Consider the following 21,555-nt stretch of genomic DNA (forward strand, 5'->3'; position numbering starts at 1 on the left):
GTAAAATTACTAAAATACCCCTAAAGGGTAAAATTACCGAAATACCCCTAAAGGGTAAAATTACTAAAATACCCTCGAAAGGTAAAATTACTGAAATACCTTCGAAGGGTAAAATTACCGAAATACCCTCAAAAGCTAAAATTACCAAAATACCCTCAAAGGGTAAAATGACTGTTATACCCCTAGGAGTGGAAATGAGTACATGACTGTTACTGAATATGACATACTGCATACACGTATGATTTATGACATGACATACTACATGGGGTTAGAATTCTGATATAGGCGAAGTATCAGATCGGTGGCTTTGCCACATATATCATATTGGCGCACTTTTGTCAGACATCGATATTGGTAGTTTTGTTGCGTTATTATTACTGGCAGCTTTGCTGCGATATTGGTGTGTTGGCTGGGTGGGTCGATTTTATCCCCACATGGTGTGTTGGTGGTATGGAGTGGTGTGTTGGCTGGATTGGGATGGGTTGCATCACTGCATTGTACTGATTACTATATTGGGCTAAAGCCCACACTGTGACTGTAATGGACTAAGGCCCACACTGTACTGATATTGTATAGGGCTCAGGCCCAGACTGATTTTGCATGTTGCATAGTAATTGTTTAGAAGGGGATTACACACTGAGTTTCGTAAACTCATCCTCTGCTTTAACTGTGCAGGTAACCCTTAGTCTTAGGCGATTCGGTGCTGCGAGGGACTCGAAGATGGCCATATAATCACTGCGGTTCACATTAGCCTCTATTTTTAATTTAATAATAAGTTGGGTTTTGTTTTTGTAATAAGGCCTTTAATTTGGTTTAAATTTTTAATTGGGCTATTGCTTTAAATTTTAAACTGCTAGTTAGATGAAAACAAGTTTTCAAAATAATTATTGTTTTTCAAAGACAAGAACTTTAATCGTTGGATTTAACAAATGCTTCCGCGTTTTAATTCAACTTAAAATAACATTAGCAATTTAAAGGCAAACATTTGGTTAATTGTACAGTTAAACTTTAATAAAGAGGTTTCCAAATTTAAGAAACGAGTTTTACCAACTAGTCTAAAGTTTGAGAAACACTTCGATGTGACACACCAGATTCGGCCATAACGTCTGGGCCGAATTTGGGGTGTTACATTTATGGAGTGTTGTAGATCTTTTATTTGTCTAGATGGATGCTTTCTGAAGGGAAGATTCAAGGGGAAACTTCTGTCTGCTGTCGGTAGAGATGACAATGACCAAATCTATCCTATTTTACGAGTAGTTGTGGAGAATGAAAGTAGAGAAACATGGTGTTGGTTTCTTAAGAATCTTATTTCAGATTTACAAATTGGTGATGGTTCTGGATTCACGTTCATGACTGATAAACAAAAGGTATATTAAGGACATTACTTAAATAATTCTATCCTACTATGCTTAATTTATTAAAGCAGATCCATCTAATACCATTATTTTTGTTTGCATTTAGGGATTGATGGAGGAGATATTTGAGTTGTTTCCAAGGGTTGAGCATAGAGTCTATGCAAGGCATTTATATGCCAATTGGAGGAAAGAAAATCTTAGAGACCTGCAACAAGCATTTTGGGGAGCATGCAAATCATACATAACCATTGAATTTGAAGATAACATCAATAAGATTGATCGTATCAAACATAGTGCCAAGGTAAGTCTACTTAGGACTGATCTTGAGCAATGGTCAAAGGCTTTTTTTTTTCTGGTAGGTTTATATGTGATGCAATTGACAACAATTTTGTTGAGTCCTTTAATGCACCAATTTTAGGCGCTAGTTCAATGTTTATCATTTCCATGTTAGAAGAAATTATGGAGTATGTAATGGGGAGGATTGTAAACAATTTTGTCCTAGGATATGTGAGAAGTTACACAAGAGTATCCAAATAAGTTCATATTGTCATGTTAAATGGAATGTAGCATAAGGGTTTGAAGTGTAAAACATTGGTGATGTTGTAATTGTTGACTTATTTCAGTGGCCATGTAGTTGTAGGAGATGGGATCTCACTAGCATCCCATGTTCACACGTTGTTGCAACCATTTTGTGGGAAAAAGCTTATATTTCTGATTTCGTCTATAAGGAGTTTAAAAAATATGTTTAAAAAATTGTATGGCTTTGTATTACCTGCTACCCAAGTGAGAAATTTTGGTTTATAACCGATATGAGATCAACTGAACCCCTATTCCAAGGAAAATGCTCGGGAGCCTAAAAAAAACAGAGTAAGAGAAGAATGAGAGAGAAGTGGGAGTAAACTGTCTAGAAGAGGGAGGAAGATAAAGTGCCACATGTGTTTCATGGTTGGACACAACTCTAGAAGCTATCAAACTTCATCTATTATAAGTGTTTTCATGACTAAGAATTTTAATGCAATTGTTGGCTAATTGGAGAACTCCTAATATGTTAATTTTGCAGAGTACACCTCCACTAGCTCCAACAACTCCCTCTAATCTTGCTCCACCAAATCCTCCTTAAATAGTTGCATCTGAAGCATCTGCATCATCACCACAAGCTCATTCAACACAATCAACTCCTCCCACCATGCCAACCTCTTCAACACAACAAATACTTACAAGACTTCGTAGTAGGGGAAAACAAGTTGTGCAAGGGGTTGGGTTATACACTGATGAAAGGACATGAATACAAATTTTGAATGTAAGTTACCAATCGTTGAACTGTTATGCTTATTGTATTTTGGGGACATGTTTTTTAATTATGTATTTTATGCATTGCGGCTTGGTATGAGAGGGGAAACCGTGGTGACTACCCTAATCAAGTGCACTAATAAAAAAAAGGGAAGCACCAACATTGAAATTGCCGGTGGGACTCAGGAAAGCAAGAATATAAAAAAAAAAGCCAAGTTCAAAGATCCACCCAAGCACAATCGTAAGACATGGAGATAATTGATGTTAATCTAATTTTGTGGATGAGTTATAGACTCTATTTTGTCGTTTATACCTCCCAGTTGGGTTTATGCGATGAATAATTTGATGGCTCTATTTTGTTGGATAGTTTATGTTAATCCTTTATATGATGGTTGTATTTGATGGTTATATTTTGTCTATTTTGATGGTTCTATTTTGTCTATTTTGGTATATGCATTTACTTTTACAACAACATAAAAAGATTTTCCATTCAATTAAATTCATTTATCCTTAACAACTAATGCAACAAATACATGGACAACATTCACCATCCACAAGCAAGATAACCCAAAAACACCATCCATGATACAACTAACAATAACTTATAAGCAACTATTACTTTATTGTTCCTTGACATTTTAGCCTTGTACAATGTTATCTTCTCTTCTAAACGAGTTACCTTCAATTTCATTCTTCGCATTTCGTCAATATTGAGCTCATCGTTCTCAAGTCTTAATCTCTCATTCTCTGTCAATAACATCTTATTTTGAAGCACTATTTCATCGATTGTACATCCTTGTTCTTCTGCAGTTGAATCCGTCCCATCACTGTTACCTTCAACCCACCAAAAAAAATCACAACCCCCGATCTTCATTTCTCATATACAACAAAAAAAATCAGAATATTAAAAATCTCAGAATAAATCTTAAACCCAAATTGCAACAAAATGTAAGTACACACAAAACCCTTTGTTTCTCACAAACCCAACTATGGCAGTTCAAAACACAAACCCTAATTTACCTCTTTGAAGTTCACACACCCAAATAATTTTCTCACTTTGTTCTTTGAAGTATTTGTGTTGCAAACGCGAGTCCTTAACTCGCAATGGCAGTACAAAACCCTTTTTTGAGCACTTGATTTTTTTTTTGTTTGTAAAAGAAGACATGGTGAAGACGTGAAGGAGATGGGAAATGAAAGAGAGCACAAAACTCTATTTGTGTTGCAAATGAAAGAGATAGGAAGCGGAAGAAGTGAAGGAAAAAACGAAAGAGATAGTCAAAAAGGAAAAAAAAAATATGAACAAATGAGGAGTAAACAAAAGAGATAGAAGAAGAAATGGTTGAAGACATGGTGAAGGAAAAAATTTAAAGGAATAATATTATTAAGTAATAATATTTAAAAGAATTCAATTAAAAAAAATGGTCCGGTCTTGAGAGTGAAACACATGGTGACACGTGAATAGTCAGCATCGCCATATCAGCAAAATCTTAACATTATTAGGCTCAGGTACCAAATTAGCGAACGAAAAAAGAGTTTGAATACCAATTTGGGACAAAAAAAATATAAATACCAATTTGTAAAAAGTGGACAAGTTCGAATACTAATTTTATATTTAACCCATTAAAAAAATCCGATTTAATCGATTCAATCCTCCGGTTCAAATAATTTTTTGCTTAATTCAACTGATCCACATATCAATTCTTGAGTCGATCAATTCTTGAGTCAACCAATTCAAAATGCTTCTCCAAACCACCCGGTTCTCGATTCAAACAACATTGGTTATAATGTCAATATTCAAATTTATTACCCGAATATGTTACCCACTTACAGTAACCAAAAACCACAGATCATCTTTCAATACTCTACGAGACTGCCAAGTTAAACACCAAAAAGAATATGCAACCAAGCACAGATGAGCAACACTAATGATTAGCAAGCAAGCTCCAAATTTTCATCCATAATTGTGCAATGAAATAAATTTCATGTTAAAAAGAGAATAGCAAATTTATTACCAGAGTTGCTGCATTGTTAACAATCCTTTTTTTTTATATGAATGTCAAGCTTTCAACAAGGTAAAAGTATTTACATTAAACCAATTATATCAGAGAGTATCAATGACTGCAGAACCAAAGCATTTCAATCTCTCAGTATACTCCATTGCAATAATGGATGCCATTACTGCAAGGTTCTTTCCGTTTAGTGCTTAGATTATTCAAGCCCCATATCCGAATCGTTCGATCATCACTAGCTGATGCCAACATGTGAGGGTTTGCTGGATTCCAGCTCACACAATTAACAGCTCCGGAATGACCTGGTAATGTCTCTATAAGCTCCCCTGTGCCCCTATGCCATATATAGACCTAAACATATACAGTAAAACAAAAATTTTAAATTTCACTCTTAACTTCACAAGCAAATCAAATTCCACAAATTTACATTTAGAAAAGGTGCATGCATAATGTTGCATTGCTTAATCTATTTTTCTGCACTATACTTGCGACCTATGTTACTTTGAGTAGGAGGGTATGATCCTCCAAGAATCCTCTAAACACAGAATACCATAAAAAAAATTTTGAACGCACCCATCTCAGAAACTTGTATGCAATATTCTGCAGACAGCTAATGTCTACGCTAACAAATTCAGGGCTCATAACATCCAGCCTATCCGCAACAAATAAAAATCTTACACTCCCTCTGTCTCAATTAAAATGTCACAGACGACATTTTTGGGCCAAACTTTTTAAACTTTAACCTTTATTATTTTATATATTTTAATTAATTAAATTTTACATAAAAAAAGTATATTTAAAAACTATTTCATTAAAATTTTTATAATATTTTTTAAAAAAAGAACAAGAAGTTTCAAATTTTTGACTGCTAAAAATCAAAATGTGACAATTTTAGTGAGACAAAAGGAGTATCATTTTCAGTAAGATGAAGGCATTATAGAGAAGTAAACAACTAATGAGGCAGACCTGTTAATCATATTATGAGAATACTGCTTTCCATATTAGTCACAGGCTAACTTACTGCAAGAGGCTACATAGAACAATTTTTAAAAAAAGTCCATACCAGTGAGTCCTCGCTACCGCTGGCAATAAAAGCTTGCTCAAGTCCACCAAAACAAGATCGAATGATGAAGCGAGTGCGTTTATGGCCTCTATATTTAGAAACAAGCTTCGGATCACCCTCTATATTCCATAGATGGATCTCTTGGTTTAAAAGATTTATCAGTAAGAATCTACTGTCTCTAGATAATGAGAATGAAGTTATTGTTTGATCCTCTTCGATAAATCTCTCAACTTTTGCTTCCCTGTCAAGTAACAATATTGCTGTTTCCCGACAAATACTTATAATCTGCTTTCCATCCCCTGTTATTTCCAAATCAGAAATTTTTAGTGTTCGTTGCCCTTTCCAGCACTCTAGCTCTTTCCCATCCAATTCCCACATGCAGATACTCTTATCATTCAGACCTGAAAAGATCCACTTGCCATCCGGAGACCATCCACATGAAACCATACCAAGACCAGTTTTTTCATAAACATGAAGACATTCACCAGAAGAGACATCCCAGAGCCTTACAACCTCTTCCGCACCACATGTCAGAAGTTGACGGTCATCAGGACTCCATGAAACAGAAGAGAGAGGTTTCTGGTGACCAGAGAGCTTATGTTTTAAAGATACTCCAGTTTCATAAACCTACAATGAGTCAAAATATTAGAATGAGAAAAACCAACCAATTGCTAGGGCTTTTGACCAAGCAAAAAAATAGTTGACCCAGTCATTAAGTACTGGTTTAAGCATCAAAACACAATAATACAATCCTTGTTCTTGAAATTTAAATCCAGGCAAGCGAAAATCCTGATCACCAAAATGCTTGCATAACTGTAGAGGTTCAGAAAAAGAAAAGTTGGCATCCAACCTAACAGGAAAAGACAACTATCTTGGCTTACAAACTTTATTCAACAGTTCGAAAATATTTTGATAAGTCAAGAAAGAGCAGTCTTTCTTTTTCAAGGAAAAAAAACCTTGTCTGTATGAAAAGAAAATTACACATTTCAGAGGTATCAAATTGACAAGTCATATGACGAACATGTGAGGAAGGATGATCAAACAACATCAAAGAATGAGTCTAGCCTTTTTAAAATCAAAATGAATTTATTGATTAGCTTGACTATTTAAACTATTTATCTTTGATGGCTTTGCTACAGAGATTCCATCTTAGTATAACTTTTTTGACCTTTCTCCACTAACTTCAGTATAGCTGACCTTCGAAGCTGTTTTTTCTTTACATGACTCTTAATATTCTATCCTCATTTCCCTTTTAGCAATTTTCACACCAACTACCAAAAACTCACAATATCAGCATGAGAAAAATGATGCTTACGGAGTTGAAGAAAACAACCATATCCAAGCCTCCATTATCTAATTTCATTCTAACCACCACCACAAAAAGTATCTCTTTTATCATATTCCAACATTTTTTTATCTTATTACATCCAAATGCTTGCACAACAATAACCTTACAAGGGGGGGGGGGGGGAACTAGCTTTAATTATCAGAGTTCTTTCTTTGTTTCATCCAGGGGTACTTATTGTTGCTAAGGCTCCGTTTGGTAGCAGCTTTTTTAATTTGTTCTTTGTTATTTGCTTTCCAACTCCAAAAACTTGCTAAAAAGAAGAAAATGAAAGAGAAAAAGTAAAAATCATATTTGATTAAAACGAACGAATAGCTAAGACAATCCACATTCAAACATACTTCCTCCAATAAGTAACAATAAGAATCATGCATGCCCAGTTTAATCTCCAAGAAACCATGCTTCTTTTTATTCACTATGTTGGTAGGAATTTTGTTGGATATGGAATAGAATTAAGTTACAAATTAACTCTAAGCTATTAAGAAAGATGCCAGAAATTGAACACTCAGAATAAGCATCCAAGAAGCTGACACATTACTAGATTTTAATTGACAGTATATAAAAATTACTAAAACACATTTCTGCAATGCAGTCTGAAAAACATAGTTGAAAATGCAAATCAATTTATTACTAGATGATGGGATTTAAAAAGTTTATCCTTAACAAAATCAACAGTATATGTTATACTCATGTTCCAAGTGAACAGCAATACCTCCCAAATGATTGCTGACTGATCATTTGACGATGAAGCTAAGTATTTTCCGTTATGTGAGAATTGCAAAAACCATACTTCATCAGTGTGAGCCTGTAATATCTGTTGCAAGAAAAATGACAAGGATTTTTGTTTAAAATAAGATAATAATTTGCAACTACAATTCACAAAAAGAAAAATGCAAAGCCCAATAAGATAAAATTTTGGGGAACGAATACGCACATTGATGGAGCTAAAATCTTTAACAAAAAGACCTGAAAAAAACTAGTGGACTTAAAATTGTATAGCTGCCAAGTGCACTTTCCATGAGTCTAAGAAGATATCTTTACGCTTTGAATCGCCATCACTTTCACTTGCAAGCTTTTCCCAAATAAATGAAAATGAATCATAAGTCATAGTTTTTCTAATTAATATGAGGTTTATAATTTACTTGGAGAACATTACCGGTTGTTAATTGTTTGAATCAACCAAGTGGTGTACAACTGCATGTTAAGCACTAAAGGCAAAGCTGACTTAATGAAACTAAGGTTTAGGGCTAGTTTACCATTGAAGTTGAAAGGTGCAATGGAAAAATGCTTTTGAAAAGTTTGATAGTGTTTACCATTTCTATGAAAAAGTGCTTTTAAAAAATAAAATGTCCATTTTAGACATGATACTGTAAAGTAAAATATATGTTGGACTAGTTTAATGAGGATAAGTAATTTCAACCAAAGTACTTTTGCAAAAGCCAAAAACTAACAATTTTGGCTTTTTGGCTTGGGTTACATTCGGGGGTTGGAAAAGCTACTTGTTTACCATTACTTTTGGTTTGAAATCATGGTTTGGGTTGAAAAGCACTATTCAACCTCAATGGTAAATGAAGCCTTAATGAACTATCAAACTTACCTGATCTTAATTATTCTTGGATCAAACCTATGGCTACCAATGAAAGAAGATATTAATGGACATTCACCAGCTTCGAAAAGACTCACTAGCATTCTTGCTAAGAAATCACATTGAATTCCATCTTTTCCAAACAATTCTCAAGCATCATGATTGGAACCTTCTGTGCAAAATTCTTCCAATCACAAAAGAGATAGTAAAGAGCTCACTACCTCAATTACAGACATCAAATCACTTCTTCTAGTCCATTTCTCTAATGAGTTCATCAATGTTAGATCTTTTTCTTTGGCATCATCCCTATTAAATGTGAGCCTTTAGGAACACATAAATGATAAGCAATCTTCTTCCATAACTTAAGATTGTTCTTTCCACTCTCATTTTCAGATCTTAACAACCTCTTTAACAAATTTTCAAGGCTAGTGAAAACAGGTAAAATGGTAGAGAATACCTCATGACTGCACACAATAAAGAACTTCCCATCCAATAAGTATTCGAACAATAATTTCAGTGAACATGTAAACACTGCAATTTAAACCTAACTTATAGCCAAATGCTTAATATTGATTCAAGACATAATATTCCATACAGATAAAGCAGTACTTAAAAGTTGATTTTTAATTTGCATAAAATTAACCCAAGAAAATAAAAAGAGAATGAATTATGTACAATCTGTTATGTAATAATGCACAATGCACATGGAAATTTGCATCGATAAAAGAAATTGCTATCTTAAAATAAAGAACAAAAGATGAATAACCAAAAAAAGAAATCTGATAAGCAGAACAGAGTCTAACCTGCAATGCTTGAGAAGGAATTTGATCTCTCCCACACTGATGATCAGAATATAGTGACATTTCCTTATCCAGAGAGTTGTGAAACATGCAAGCATCGCGTTGCAAGACAAGGGCCTGTTCAACTAAATGCTCCAACCTTCCTTCAGGGACCATAACTGTAGCTGGAAGCAGCTTCTGTAATTCTTCCAATAATTTGCTCCGAGATCTTGCCCTCACTGTATCTTGTTTCGGAGACCGAGTGAGAGAACAGTAAGACGGTGACACAATGTATGAAGAAAGCTCACGTACTCTACTATCATTGACACCAAGAGGTGCAATCTCAGTCCTCAATGTGTTCAGAGCATCCATTGCTTTTTCTTCATCCAAAAGTTCAAAGAACTTCTGTTCCAATATCAGAAAAGAGGCTGATTTTACTGTCCTTTCATCTGTTAGACCAATATTACGCAATGTGACAACACTTTCATCCCAATTTCCCTCGAGAATTTGCCGCATAAAGACATTGACCACAGAAGAATGTAATGGTATCCCTGACTCTTCCTCTAGATGAGCACCACTCTTTATATAACCAAGAGAGTATAATGCTTTTGCTATTATTCGGACAAATTCTACCTTCTTTATTACTCCTTTTGAGCCAACAACTTCTTCGCCCCCTTCAGACTGTAGGGGCCGAGCCATCAGGTCACGCGAAGACCCAGCTACAGGCTCTTTAATAGTTGAACCGTTTGAAAGACGTCTCAATTCTTCAGAGGATAGTTTCATACGTTTTGAGGCTGGTTCATCATCCTCTACACCTCCCATGAAATGTGCACCTCAGCCCATATATTATATGAGTGGTACAGAAATGGCAATATGGATAAGTAAATGCCTCTATGAATCACTAGGAGCAAGCCCCTGCATAAAATGGTCAAAAAGGGGATGTAGTAGGCTCTTAAAGTTGGCCATAAGAAAGAGATAGAAGTACAGAAAAATTCAAGGATTATCAATGTGAGAGAAAAAGAATTCAAAATCATGAGAAGGTTACATCTTATTTCCTGAAAGTAATCGATTTAGTTATCCCTCATAAAAGGTGCATGTACAAACCTTTTTTATTTTTTATATCTAAATATCATTTCTTTCCCACATGAAAGTTCATAAAACCTTGATCCTCTTGATAGTTAAAAATGCCATCATACTACAATGCTTTTGAGTCAATCATCACAATGCAAACACAGAATTTCTACTGCAAAGAGAAAGATTTAGATTCAAAGAACAGGGGTATAAGGGAAAAGGCAGCGAGGCCCCAAAAAAATGAGAGAAAATAATAGAAAAGATTCAAGTCAGAGGCTAAATGGCATCCATAGGGCACTTCGGTTAATCTTAATAACTTTGAAAGAATCTTCATCTGTAGAGACCAGTTATCATATGAGGTTATAGCTAACTCATAATAATAATAAGTTCAATATAAGCTTCTTTCACAAAGAAAAATAGTCATAGGAACTTAAGTTTCTAGCTAGGAGAAAAAACAAAAATCTATTTTGATTAAGACATCATCCCCCTAATATTGCACAGTTTACATTTCCAGCCATTATTTAAAACGTAACAGTCAAATCCAATCAACATTACGTAAATACCCCAACAACTGACTCGACCCATAGGATGTACATAATTGCAGCTGATCACATCACTTGTGGTTTACCTCCTAAGATATAACACAATGGTAACATAGTTGTCTGTCTAGAATAAAAATATTTACACTGTACAGCAATGGATATCGTATAGCCCACAAAAGGTACAATGGATAAGTCCACTAATTAGTTAGCCTAAGGGATCCAATGTAAATTGTGCAATCTCAAAGTTGAAATTACAGCCAAAAATCAAATTCAGGTGAACTTTGCACCTGTAAGGCAAATTACAAAGATCACTGAGCTTCCCTTACCTTCTTCGAACAATTTATTAATTTAATATAACTGAAGATCCTACATATAAATAAGAAAAATAATACATCATTCTAGCTACAAACATGACTTTAGCCCCAATAATTTGCTTTGGATGTGGAAAAAAGAAAAGAGGAAGATTCCATTAATTTGACATAACTAAATATGGTATAAATATAAAAAGAAAACCAATATAAGAATTTAACCTCAACGTATTTGTATCCTAAAGGAAACAAAGGGTACATACGGTACCAATATATCATTCAGAGATTGTTCTTACCATACTATTCTTCCAAATTGCAGAAACATTGCTTCCAAATTATTCATATTTGAAGCAATTCTACTGCTATTATCATGATTTGCTAACACAATCTGACATCAAACTTTGTTGTTTTTGAAAATTTTCTTTGTGATAAAAAGATTGATGTTTATAATCCTGTGGCCAACTATAAACTAGAAGCAATTGGGAGTTTGGGAGTACCACCTTTGCTACTTTAGTTCACAAAGCTGCACAAGTGCAAATTGTTAACAAATTGTGGCAAAATTGGGAAACTTCAATCATGACTTAGACAATTAGAGTAAAGTTAACATTATATACATATTTAAATCAATTATTTGTTATACATTTGCATCAAACTAGAGTCAAAATGAAAAGCGGAACATAGACATAAGCATAAAGGACTGACAAAGAATAAGGTTTGTTTTGCTAGGATGGTGACGAAAATTGAGCAAAAACAATTCTTAATATCAATGTGCAAGCCTGAGAAGATTGCAGATTTCAAAAACCTAGCTGTCAGCTTAAAGGTCTAAAGTCAAATGCTGAGTTGGTTATAACATGTAATTAAGTAATGAAACCTACATTTATAATTTATTGGGGGAATCAGGCTGCCGCAATATCTATAAATGATGAAGTTCAAGCAATACAAATTACATTAAAAATAAGATGATTATAACAAGAGAAAAAAAAAAGGAAGGCCCTTTTCACCTGCAGTAACACGCAGAGCGAAGAAATAAAATGGTTTGAGATCCAAATTTGAGTAAAATCAAGTTCTTAGCAGAAATTATGCAAAACCCACATCAGAAATACAATAAAAAATGTAGAGTCTCTAAGTACCAAGCAGATAAAACTAATAACATAGAAATATAGTTTAAGAATAAACAAAAGCTAAGCAGATAAAACTTATAACATAAAAATATAGTTTAAAAAAACAAAAGCTACTACCCAATTAGCTCTAAACCAAACCTTACCCAAGACCAGCAAAAAAAAAAAAGATTGCAAGGTAAATCAGCACAAAATCAGCAGCAAGAAAGAAAAATCTGGAATACCCACAAAGGGATTGTGAACAAACAAGCCGATTCAGATCAGAAAAAATCGGATTGAGAAACCAATTAATCAAGAACCGTGAAAGAACTGGAAAATATAATGATTAGGAACAAAAACGATTACCCTGTTCTTATTTGTCGGCAACCACTTGATTTTATGCAACAAACAGAGGAAATAAATCGAAAGAAAAAAAAAGGTATAAGGGATTCAAATCAGATGAAAAAGTCTAAAGGGGTAACCGCACCCAAGGGCAAGAAAGGTAAGCGTTTGGTACCTTTGCAAAGGGGTAGAGCACGAGATTTTAAGAGCTTTTTTCCCTTGTTTTTTCCTTTGCGTGGAGGAAACCACCTCAAATGGGGGCTATAAAGAGCGTGAGAGGATGGCTTTGTGCCTTTAAGAATTGAGCTATTAGCTTGATGAAATGGGGCTTTTTGAGCAGTTTCAAATCCAGGCCGTACATGATCACCGAAGCCTTGATGATAGATTGGGCTCGTAGCAAAATCAATGGTCTTATGTGATGATTACTTTGCTATATCTTTTGTATAATGAATGTTTTTATTATTATTTTGGGACGGGTAAAAGTATTAGCATCTCCTATATTAAGAGTCAATTTGTATTTTTTTATATTTATTTAAAAATAAGTAAATTAATCTTTACATGTTAGATTAAAACGTAAATTGACCATTACTATTAAAATTTTCATCTATTTCTACTCTTAAAAACTAGCATGGTACGAAATAACCAGATAGTTACACTTGACATGCCTCGTATACCTCATGCTGACATTTGGAGACTAGTTTTTAATAGTAGAAATGGATGAAACTTATAATAGAAGGACCAATTGTTTTTTTGATTTAATGTACGAGGACGAATTTACCTATTTTCTTAGTAGAGGGCAAAACGCAATCTAACTTCTAGTACAAGTGTCACGGGTCGCGGATCAAAGTGTTGGAAAAAATCAATTTGAAAAGGGTTTTCTTGCACAGCAGAAAATAAAAATTTTGAAAACCGACCTAGTTTGTGATATTTATAGCAATAAACCTTAGACCGAAAACGTACTTGTGTTTCCAGATAGACGGATCCTTGTCGTTCCTAGCTTTCAACCAAACGGTCTTCTCCACTATTCTTGTACCACGAATTGCCTCGAGTGTGGGCTTGATCAAATTGAATCAAACACATAAACTAGAAATATTTTTTTTCTTTTCGGGTGAAAATGAAAATTCTCTTCTCAAATAAAAACCGGTAGAATCGTTATTCCAAAAAATATATTTAATTCTTAGAGATTAAAAGTCTCTTTATTTTCGAACAAAATCACAATATTTTTAAAATTTTGTAAATAGTCCTATCATTGTCATCTATTTATAGGGAGAAAAGGTAGGACCCTTGTTGAATTAAAGAAGTTTATTTGAAATAGAAAAACACTCTCTACTTAGAGTAGGATTAGGGTTGGCGGCATACCCCTAGAATTCCTACTAAGGTTGCTGCCCCTTCATATTCCATGAGGGGATTTTGGATCACTCTCACATTGGGTCCAATTATGAGTACTTCCCAGACTTTTCGACCTAGTACTTTGCAATCTGATTCAACTTGATTCTATTTTTCTATTTCCCAAAATAAATTTCAATATTTATATTTAAGTAATTTTCATCATAATTTCACCTGACGATTTTACCCCTGATAAAATTTATGAGAAAATATATTTAATATTTTATCATTTAACTTGTTCACTATGACCGTATGATTTATTTTTATTTTTCAGGCTTTAAAATAGCTCAAAACATAAACTCAATCTTCCAATCATTTTTAGAATTCTTTGTTAATTTCTAAATGAATTCATTTCTCATTTTCATTTTCATTTCCATTTCCATTTCTTTCCATTTCATTTTGAGAAAACCATATTCATTCCTAAATGATTCCATTTTCTCTATTTTCATTTTGGAGAAAACCATAACCATTTCCTGAATGTTTTACATTTCTCTATTTCTATTCATTTTATTCATTTTGATTCAACATGCAATTCATTTATGGTTTTAACAAGCTAGCAGAGGGACTGATTAGACATATGCAATTGAGGTTAAATCATTTATAATTAAGTTCCATCTTTTCGCCTATTAATTATAAACTCATTTAGTCACGAAGTCATTCCACTATAGTATCATAACTAAGCTCTCCCCAACGACATACTATTACGAAAGCAACTCGATTAGTACTCCTCCAATGACCTTGTCATAAGTGTATTACCCTTATAGGATATCATTAATCTCTTCGGGATAATATTCGGTCTCCCATTATGATGCTGTTTTATCTCATAGTAACCATTACATCTTCCTTCATGAAAAGCCAATTACTATCAAATAGTGATCAAGTCATCCATCATAAAGACGAACGACCTCTGGCCACATTTACTTTTCATCAACCATGTAATGCCAATGAGAGGATATCATTTACCCATGTCTCAAGCTATGAATTCCACTGTTGTGAATGACACTACATATTGTAGAAGTCGTACAACCAATGCACCAACTTTCGATTCCTTATTTATTCGAACTTTAGCTTTTACTTACATAAAAGTGTGCGAGTCACACACACATAATCTGTCATCCACTCAAGATTTAGGTATGCCACACTCTGAATATCACAAGTGAATAAATCCATAAGCGGATTCAAGATATATTCTTCTTGTGTCCTGTTTGATGTACTGTTAGTCCAATCAGTCACATCTATGTTTCTATCTTCTAAGAGTAGTCCATTCTGATGCTCAAGACAAATCATCTCTCCAATTAGACTTGATAGACGACATATTAGTCTTTTAATCGGTTTGTTCATTTTCGATTAGACTAATGACACGTTTAGGTTCATCTACTAATATAATGTCTTTTCGTATTACGATCTGACCACGTAATACCGCTTAGTATTAGTTTAAACATTAGACAAACAATGAGCAACATTTTCTTCCATTTTGCTTTGCGTGCAAAACCCATATAAGGACAATCATACAAAGTATATTAATTTAATCTATGAATTTGTTTTATTAACCAATTTGTTTGAAAAACTTACAAGTTTGCAAACAAATATGTTACACTTAGGGCATTAAATCCAATACAAAGTCTATGATGAATGCACACAAATTGTTCCATAGAGGTCATTTGACCAAATGGGGCTCATTTAATCCACTTGAACTAGCTCGATTTGTGGAACACATGGGGAAACCCATCTACTTGAAGCCTTGGTGACCCAGTGGAACACTCCAGCAAAACTAAAGTTACAATGGTTAATATTTGTAATCCTAATAGATAAAATTGTATAGAGTTTAAACCCTTTAGGACTCTCATCTTGTAGATAGGCATTAATCTTGATCATCGATGTAATTTAAATTATATCGTTAGATCCGGGGGAGCTCAGCTATATATAGAGGCATTCCCCCTCATTTGTAATCATCACATTCAAAGTTATTAAAAATATTTGAGAGCATTTACTCAAACACTTGGTGTGCTTAGCTTTGCTGTGGCTTTTCTATTTGATTTGAGCTCTTTTGTCTTTTGAGAGTTTACTTCCACTTTACTTGGGTGCCTTAGAGAATTTTCGTGAGAATTCTCACTTTTTTTAGAGTTAGGCTGACTTAGGTAGATTTGAAGCAAAGGTATTGCCTAAGGCCATGCGGTTTTCTATACTTAAGTTCTGGACTCGTGACAGTTGGTATCGAAGTTAAGGTTCGAAGGTGTCAGTTGAGATGATAGAAGAAGTAGGCGAGCAATTGAACCTAGGGATGCCTATGGGACAAACAAGAAAAATAGCAGATCGAGGGATATGTTGTCGGCTTTGGAAAGTTGAGTGGTCAGGAATCCATGGATGGTGTGAAGGAAACACTTGAGGTAGTTAAGGGACGCATCGATAAGTTGGACTCGATGAAAGAGCAGTACAGGGACTATATCGCAGAAGCTCTTAGTTTTAAGTTGAATGCGATGAAAAAGGCCCTCAATACTGTTAGCTTAATTAATCAACTCGAAATGCCAAGAGGGGGTGAATTGGCCTATTTAAAAATTTGTGGTAGCTAAGAGATTAAATAGAAACAAGATCATGACGATATATAGTGGTTTGACCCCAATTGCCTAATCCACTACCTTACCTTTCCACAATTAAGGATTTTCTAAAATTCACTAATTTGACAACCTTTGAGGGCAATGTTTAACCTTACAAACTCCCTTAAGGTTTTTACCTGAACCTTAAGACAAAACCCTCTCAAAGAGAATAACAATTAAGCAAACTAAGAAATAACACTTATAAGATCAGAATATTTGCAAATGAAACACTAATACAAAGAGAAACACTTGAGCTGAATGAATACAATGAAAGCTCACAAGTGTGTATAAAGGAAATTGTTGAGAATTGAAAGCACAAGGTTGTTTTTGGTTCATCTTTAAGCTTGACGCTCTCTCTTGTTGTTGTAGACCCTTTGAAAGATGGTATTTATACCCCTTAATTGATTTCCAACTGTTGTGGTTGTTGAAGAAATTAATAGAGTCGTTAGGGGTGAAATAACCACTGCATCTAATTCACCTACAACCACGAGTATCGATACTTGCTAACAAAGTATCGATATTTTTAGCATTTAATGCAAAATTTAGTGATTGTTGGAGACAGAAATATCGATACGAGTAAACTTTTATCGGTACCACATGAAAAATATCGATACTGGATTGATACTTTGCTGAAATGTTTGAGAAACAGAATGTCAATTTGGTACCAATTTTCGGAGGGGTATCGATATTTTAGAAACTATCAATACTGGTTAAAAAGTATCAATACTTTTTGGCCAGGAGCTATACTGATTCGTTTTAAAACATTTTTAACTTTGATTGAAAAAGTCTAACTCGATTGAAATCATTTTAACTTGATTAAAGGTTGATTCAAAATTTTTCTAAGAGTTTAAAATAGTAGGTTCAAAATTATATCTCTTAGACTTCATTTGAAAATACAATTTTGTCAATTTTGTTCAACTTTAGCTTTTATTCAAAACATTTTAATTTGTTATATCAAAACACATTATCAAATAACGTTTGGTATAACAATCTCCCCTTTTGATATAAAAAACATTTGGTAAATTTGTTTTTGAATAAGCTTTTCCCCTTTATAAAAGTCATTCTCAATTTAAGGCTTAGTAAAATTTTAAGAAAAATTTGACATTCATTTTTACTTAGAAAAGAATGGTCACTAAATTTATATAATTTGCATAATCATAATTAAGCACAATATCAAACATTAATCAAATTATCTTTGTTGATAATTTACCTTTAATATCAACAATTTACCTTTGCTTTCTCCTCTTTTGTTATATAAAAATGGACAAATAAACCTTAGGAGAAAAAGATGGTTAGTTCAATAATAGATGTTAAAAAAACAAGTGAACTAACATTTGCAAAGTAATCATCAAAGTATCTTAAAATGCCTATTAAACATTAAGGTACAACATACCATAATTATAGGAAACAAATAAACTAATAGTGCAAATGTCATGAAGAATGGCATAAAAGTGCAATAACTATCCTAATAATCATTACTAGGAGAAAATAGAGGGGTCGAAGGATGATGAACTAGAAGTGAAGCCATTTGCATTTCTAACGATGAAAGCCTAGAGTTAACTTCATATCTAAATCCTCGAAGATCATTACACAAGGAGCGAAGAGCATTAAGGATGGAAACATTGACGTTGGAAGAAGATGTAGTCGCCTGAGGTTAAGCAACTGGTGGAGGAACATGCTCGAAATGAGGAACATGCTCCGTACAAGAACGTCCTCGAAAGTGCCTTCGGTAACATCTTCTTTATGAGCTGCCAAAAGTCTATTCTTTATCCATTTGCCAGAGTTAGAATCGAAACGGTAACTAGCATGGTAAAGGGACCCATAACTAAGAGGTTAGTTTGAAATGGTAAGGGTGTCTCCATTGGTGTTAATCCCTAGTTGCCTAAAAATGTATGACAAATAAGTGTCATGGGGAAGGGTGATGCTTGTAGACATTACCTTCCTGGTGCCTTTAGTTATGTCATTAAACATTATAAGAGCAAGGTCGGGACGCCTATCGAATTGAACACAATCAATCCACCAATAATTGATGGAGTGAAGCATGACATGCTTTTTGATAGGTCGAAAGATCCAAGTGACGATAAGATGGAGGACACGGTAACGGAGATTAAGTTCGAATGCATGTCCAGACTTAATATAAAGAGTGGGGTTATAAGCACCATTTTCATTGGATTCACCTCCGGAAGGTAAATGAAGAAAATTTCCAAAATCTTCTAAAGTTATACGAATTATGGTATTCATTAAAAATGATTTAATAAGTCTCGTCGGACTCATAATGTTTGAGTTTGACATTTGAGTAAAAAGCTCGAACAAGATTAATGTAAGTAGGCGAGTGAATTTTTAATAAATCAATCCAACCCAACTATGCAAAATCGGAAGATAATAGAAATTTATACCTTCTAACATGGAAAAATCTAGCTTTTTGGATTCCTAAACATGTATAGACACAAAATTTCTATTGAACCACTCTCATTTCGATTCAGAATTAAAACACTCAAGGGATGATCTAAACTTACTAGAATGATTGGAATAGGAGGTATTGGTTCTAAAATGCTTCTTAGGGGCCATGATAGAATACTAGATACTAAAAAAACACACTAAGGCTAACAAAAATTTCGTTGAGGAATTTTGTTGAACACTTGGTGTACAAAGGGTTTGAAACAAAATTTTTAGAATATTTTTAGAAATAGACAACCCCTTGTAGTGAAACACAATTTATAGAGTCCAAATCAACCCAAAATCTCATCAAAATTCAATATTTTAACCTACATTTCATAAACTTTAGGTTTTACCTCAAAATTGTTGAATGTTAAAAAACTTGAAGTAATGTTGAGGTAATCTTGATACAATGGTGTTAGAAAGTGTTTTGGAGCAAAGATTTAGTGAAAAAGTAGGAGGATTTGTGAAGAAATTAGTTGAGATTTGAGAAGGTTTTCGGATGGAGAGGAAAAATAATTTTAGGGTTTAGAAACTATTTTGAAACCCTCGATGAAGGTATTCTTAAAACTCGACAGGTATCGATATTTTTTACAAGGGTAACGATAATTTTAGAAAAACATCGATAATTTTAAAACGGTATTGATACCAAAATGTGATTATGTTTTCCAAGCGCAATAATTTTCTAAAACTCAATTTTTGAAGTCCAAGTGTACTCTAAAGGTCTTAAAATGAATTTTAGATAAATTCTAATGATTTTGTATACATGAAAATGCATAAAATAAATATGATGCATATGATTCATAGATCATAACAAGTTCATTTAAAAATTGACCAAGTTAACTAGACAAAATCCATTAAAACAAGTTCAAGGGCATTGAAAATAAATCATGCTAGACAAATAAATTCAAAATAGATTAATCAAACACTCTAAACTCCCCCTATCTTTTTGCATATAAGCACCATGAAAGTTATGTAAGCATGCTTTTTCAATACATTTTAATTTATATACATGTTTAAAAAATCATTCAAAGTGCATAGAAAAGATTCAACACAAAGTTAAGGCAAGGTGGTTAAACCTAGTTCTCTCCTAACTGTCCAAATATTTCTTTGTCTAAAGGTTTTGTAAAAATACCTGCTAATTGATGCAAAGTGTCTACATACTCTAGAACAACATCACCTCTTTGGAGATGATCTTTAAGGAAATGATGTATTATTTCAATATGCTTAGTTCTAGAATGTTGGATGAAATTTTTAGTTAGACAAATAGCACTAGCATTGTCACACTTGAGAGGAATAATATCTATATCAATTCCATAGTCCTTAAGTTGTTGTTTCATCCATAAAACTTTAGCATAACAACTACTGATGGAAATCTATTTCGTTTCAGTGGTGGACAACGCAACACTATTTTGTTTATATGAAAACTATGAAATTAACATGTTGCCTAAGAATTGACAAGTACCAGATGTATTATTCCTATCTAATTTGCAACCTCCAAAATTCGCATCCGAGAAAGCATACAAGTTAAAGGATGAATTTCTAGGATACCAAAGTCTTAAATTAGGAGTGTCTTTGGGGTACCTAAAAATTCTATTCACGGCTTGTAAATGTCATTCCTTAGGGCATGATTGATATCTAACACATAAACAACCACTAAACATAATATCCGATCTACTTGCGGTAAGATAAAGCAAAGAACTAATCATTGACCTATATAATTTTATATCTACACATCTACCTTCATCATCTTTGTCAAGCTTTGTGGAAGGGCTCATAGGAGTGACTTGAGGTTTGAGGATGTCCATCCTAAACTTCTTGAGCATTTCTTTTGTATACTTGGATTGATTGATGAAGATGCCATCGTTCCTTCCTTAATTTGGAGCCCTAAAAAGAATGAGAGTTCTCCCATTATGCTTATCTCAAATTCACCTTGCATTAGCTTTGAAAAATCTTCACAAAGAATTTCATTAGTAGCACCAAACATAATACCATCAACATAAATTTGCACTACTAATAAATCTTTTCCTTTTCTCTTCATAAAAAGTATTGTGTGAACCTTCCCTTTAGACAGACCTTTTTCACTAAAAAATTGAAAGTCTTTCATACCAGCTCTACGAGCTTATTTCAAACCATATAAAGCTTTCGAAAGTTTAAAAACATGGTTTGGAAATTTTGGCTCTTAGAAACCAGGTGGTTGTTCAACATACAATTCTTCATTAATAAAACCATTTAAAAAGGCACTTTTGACATCCATTTGAAATGATTTGAAAGCATTATAGCATGCAAAAGCTAAAAACATCCTAATGGCTTCTATTTTAGCTACGGGAGAATATGTTTCTTCATAATTTAT

The 21,555-nt window shown here is 33.7% G+C and overlaps 1 protein-coding gene across 2 annotated transcripts; it reads right to left on the reverse strand.

The window, feature by feature from the left end:
* Positions 1-4,623: 4,623 nt before the first annotated feature.
* LOC105798098 (WD repeat-containing protein 26 homolog) lies at positions 4,624-13,124 on the reverse strand. Of its 2 annotated transcripts, none has more exons than XM_012628013.2 (5): positions 12,962-13,124; positions 9,451-10,341; positions 7,775-7,876; positions 5,718-6,344; positions 4,624-5,005 (listed from the first exon to the last, which is right to left on the reverse strand). In XM_012628013.2, exons 2-5 carry the CDS (start codon positions 10,246-10,248, stop codon positions 4,790-4,792), a joined length of 1,743 nt encoding a protein of 580 aa, XP_012483467.1. In that variant the 5' UTR covers positions 10,249-10,341; positions 12,962-13,124; the 3' UTR covers positions 4,624-4,789. The 2 variants fall into 2 exon arrangements, with proteins under 2 accessions (XP_012483467.1, XP_012483468.1); XM_012628014.1 differs by lacking the exon at positions 12,962-13,124 and adding an exon at positions 12,811-12,955.
* Positions 13,125-21,555: the final 8,431 nt, after the last annotated feature.

The sequence above is a fragment of the Gossypium raimondii genome, chromosome 9 (genome assembly GCF_025698545.1).
Source record: "Gossypium raimondii isolate GPD5lz chromosome 9, ASM2569854v1, whole genome shotgun sequence".
Lineage (NCBI taxonomy): Eukaryota > Viridiplantae > Streptophyta > Magnoliopsida > Malvales > Malvaceae > Gossypium > Gossypium raimondii.

What these genes read in the sequence shown, in the direction of transcription:
- LOC105798098 (XM_012628013.2), bottom strand. Translation starts at nt 10,248, where the DNA reads ATGGGAGGTGTAGAGGATGATGAACCAGCCTCAAAACGTATGAAACTA. An exon ending in TTCCTTCTCAAGCATTGCAG is followed by an intron (nt 7,877 to 9,450) that starts GTTAGACTCTGT and finishes TTCTTGCAACAG; the next exon opens with ATATTACAGGCTCACACTGA. An exon ending in GCGGTAGCGAGGACTCACTG is followed by an intron (nt 5,006 to 5,717) that starts GTATGGACTTTT and finishes GTATATGTTTAG; the next exon opens with GTCTATATATGGCATAGGGG.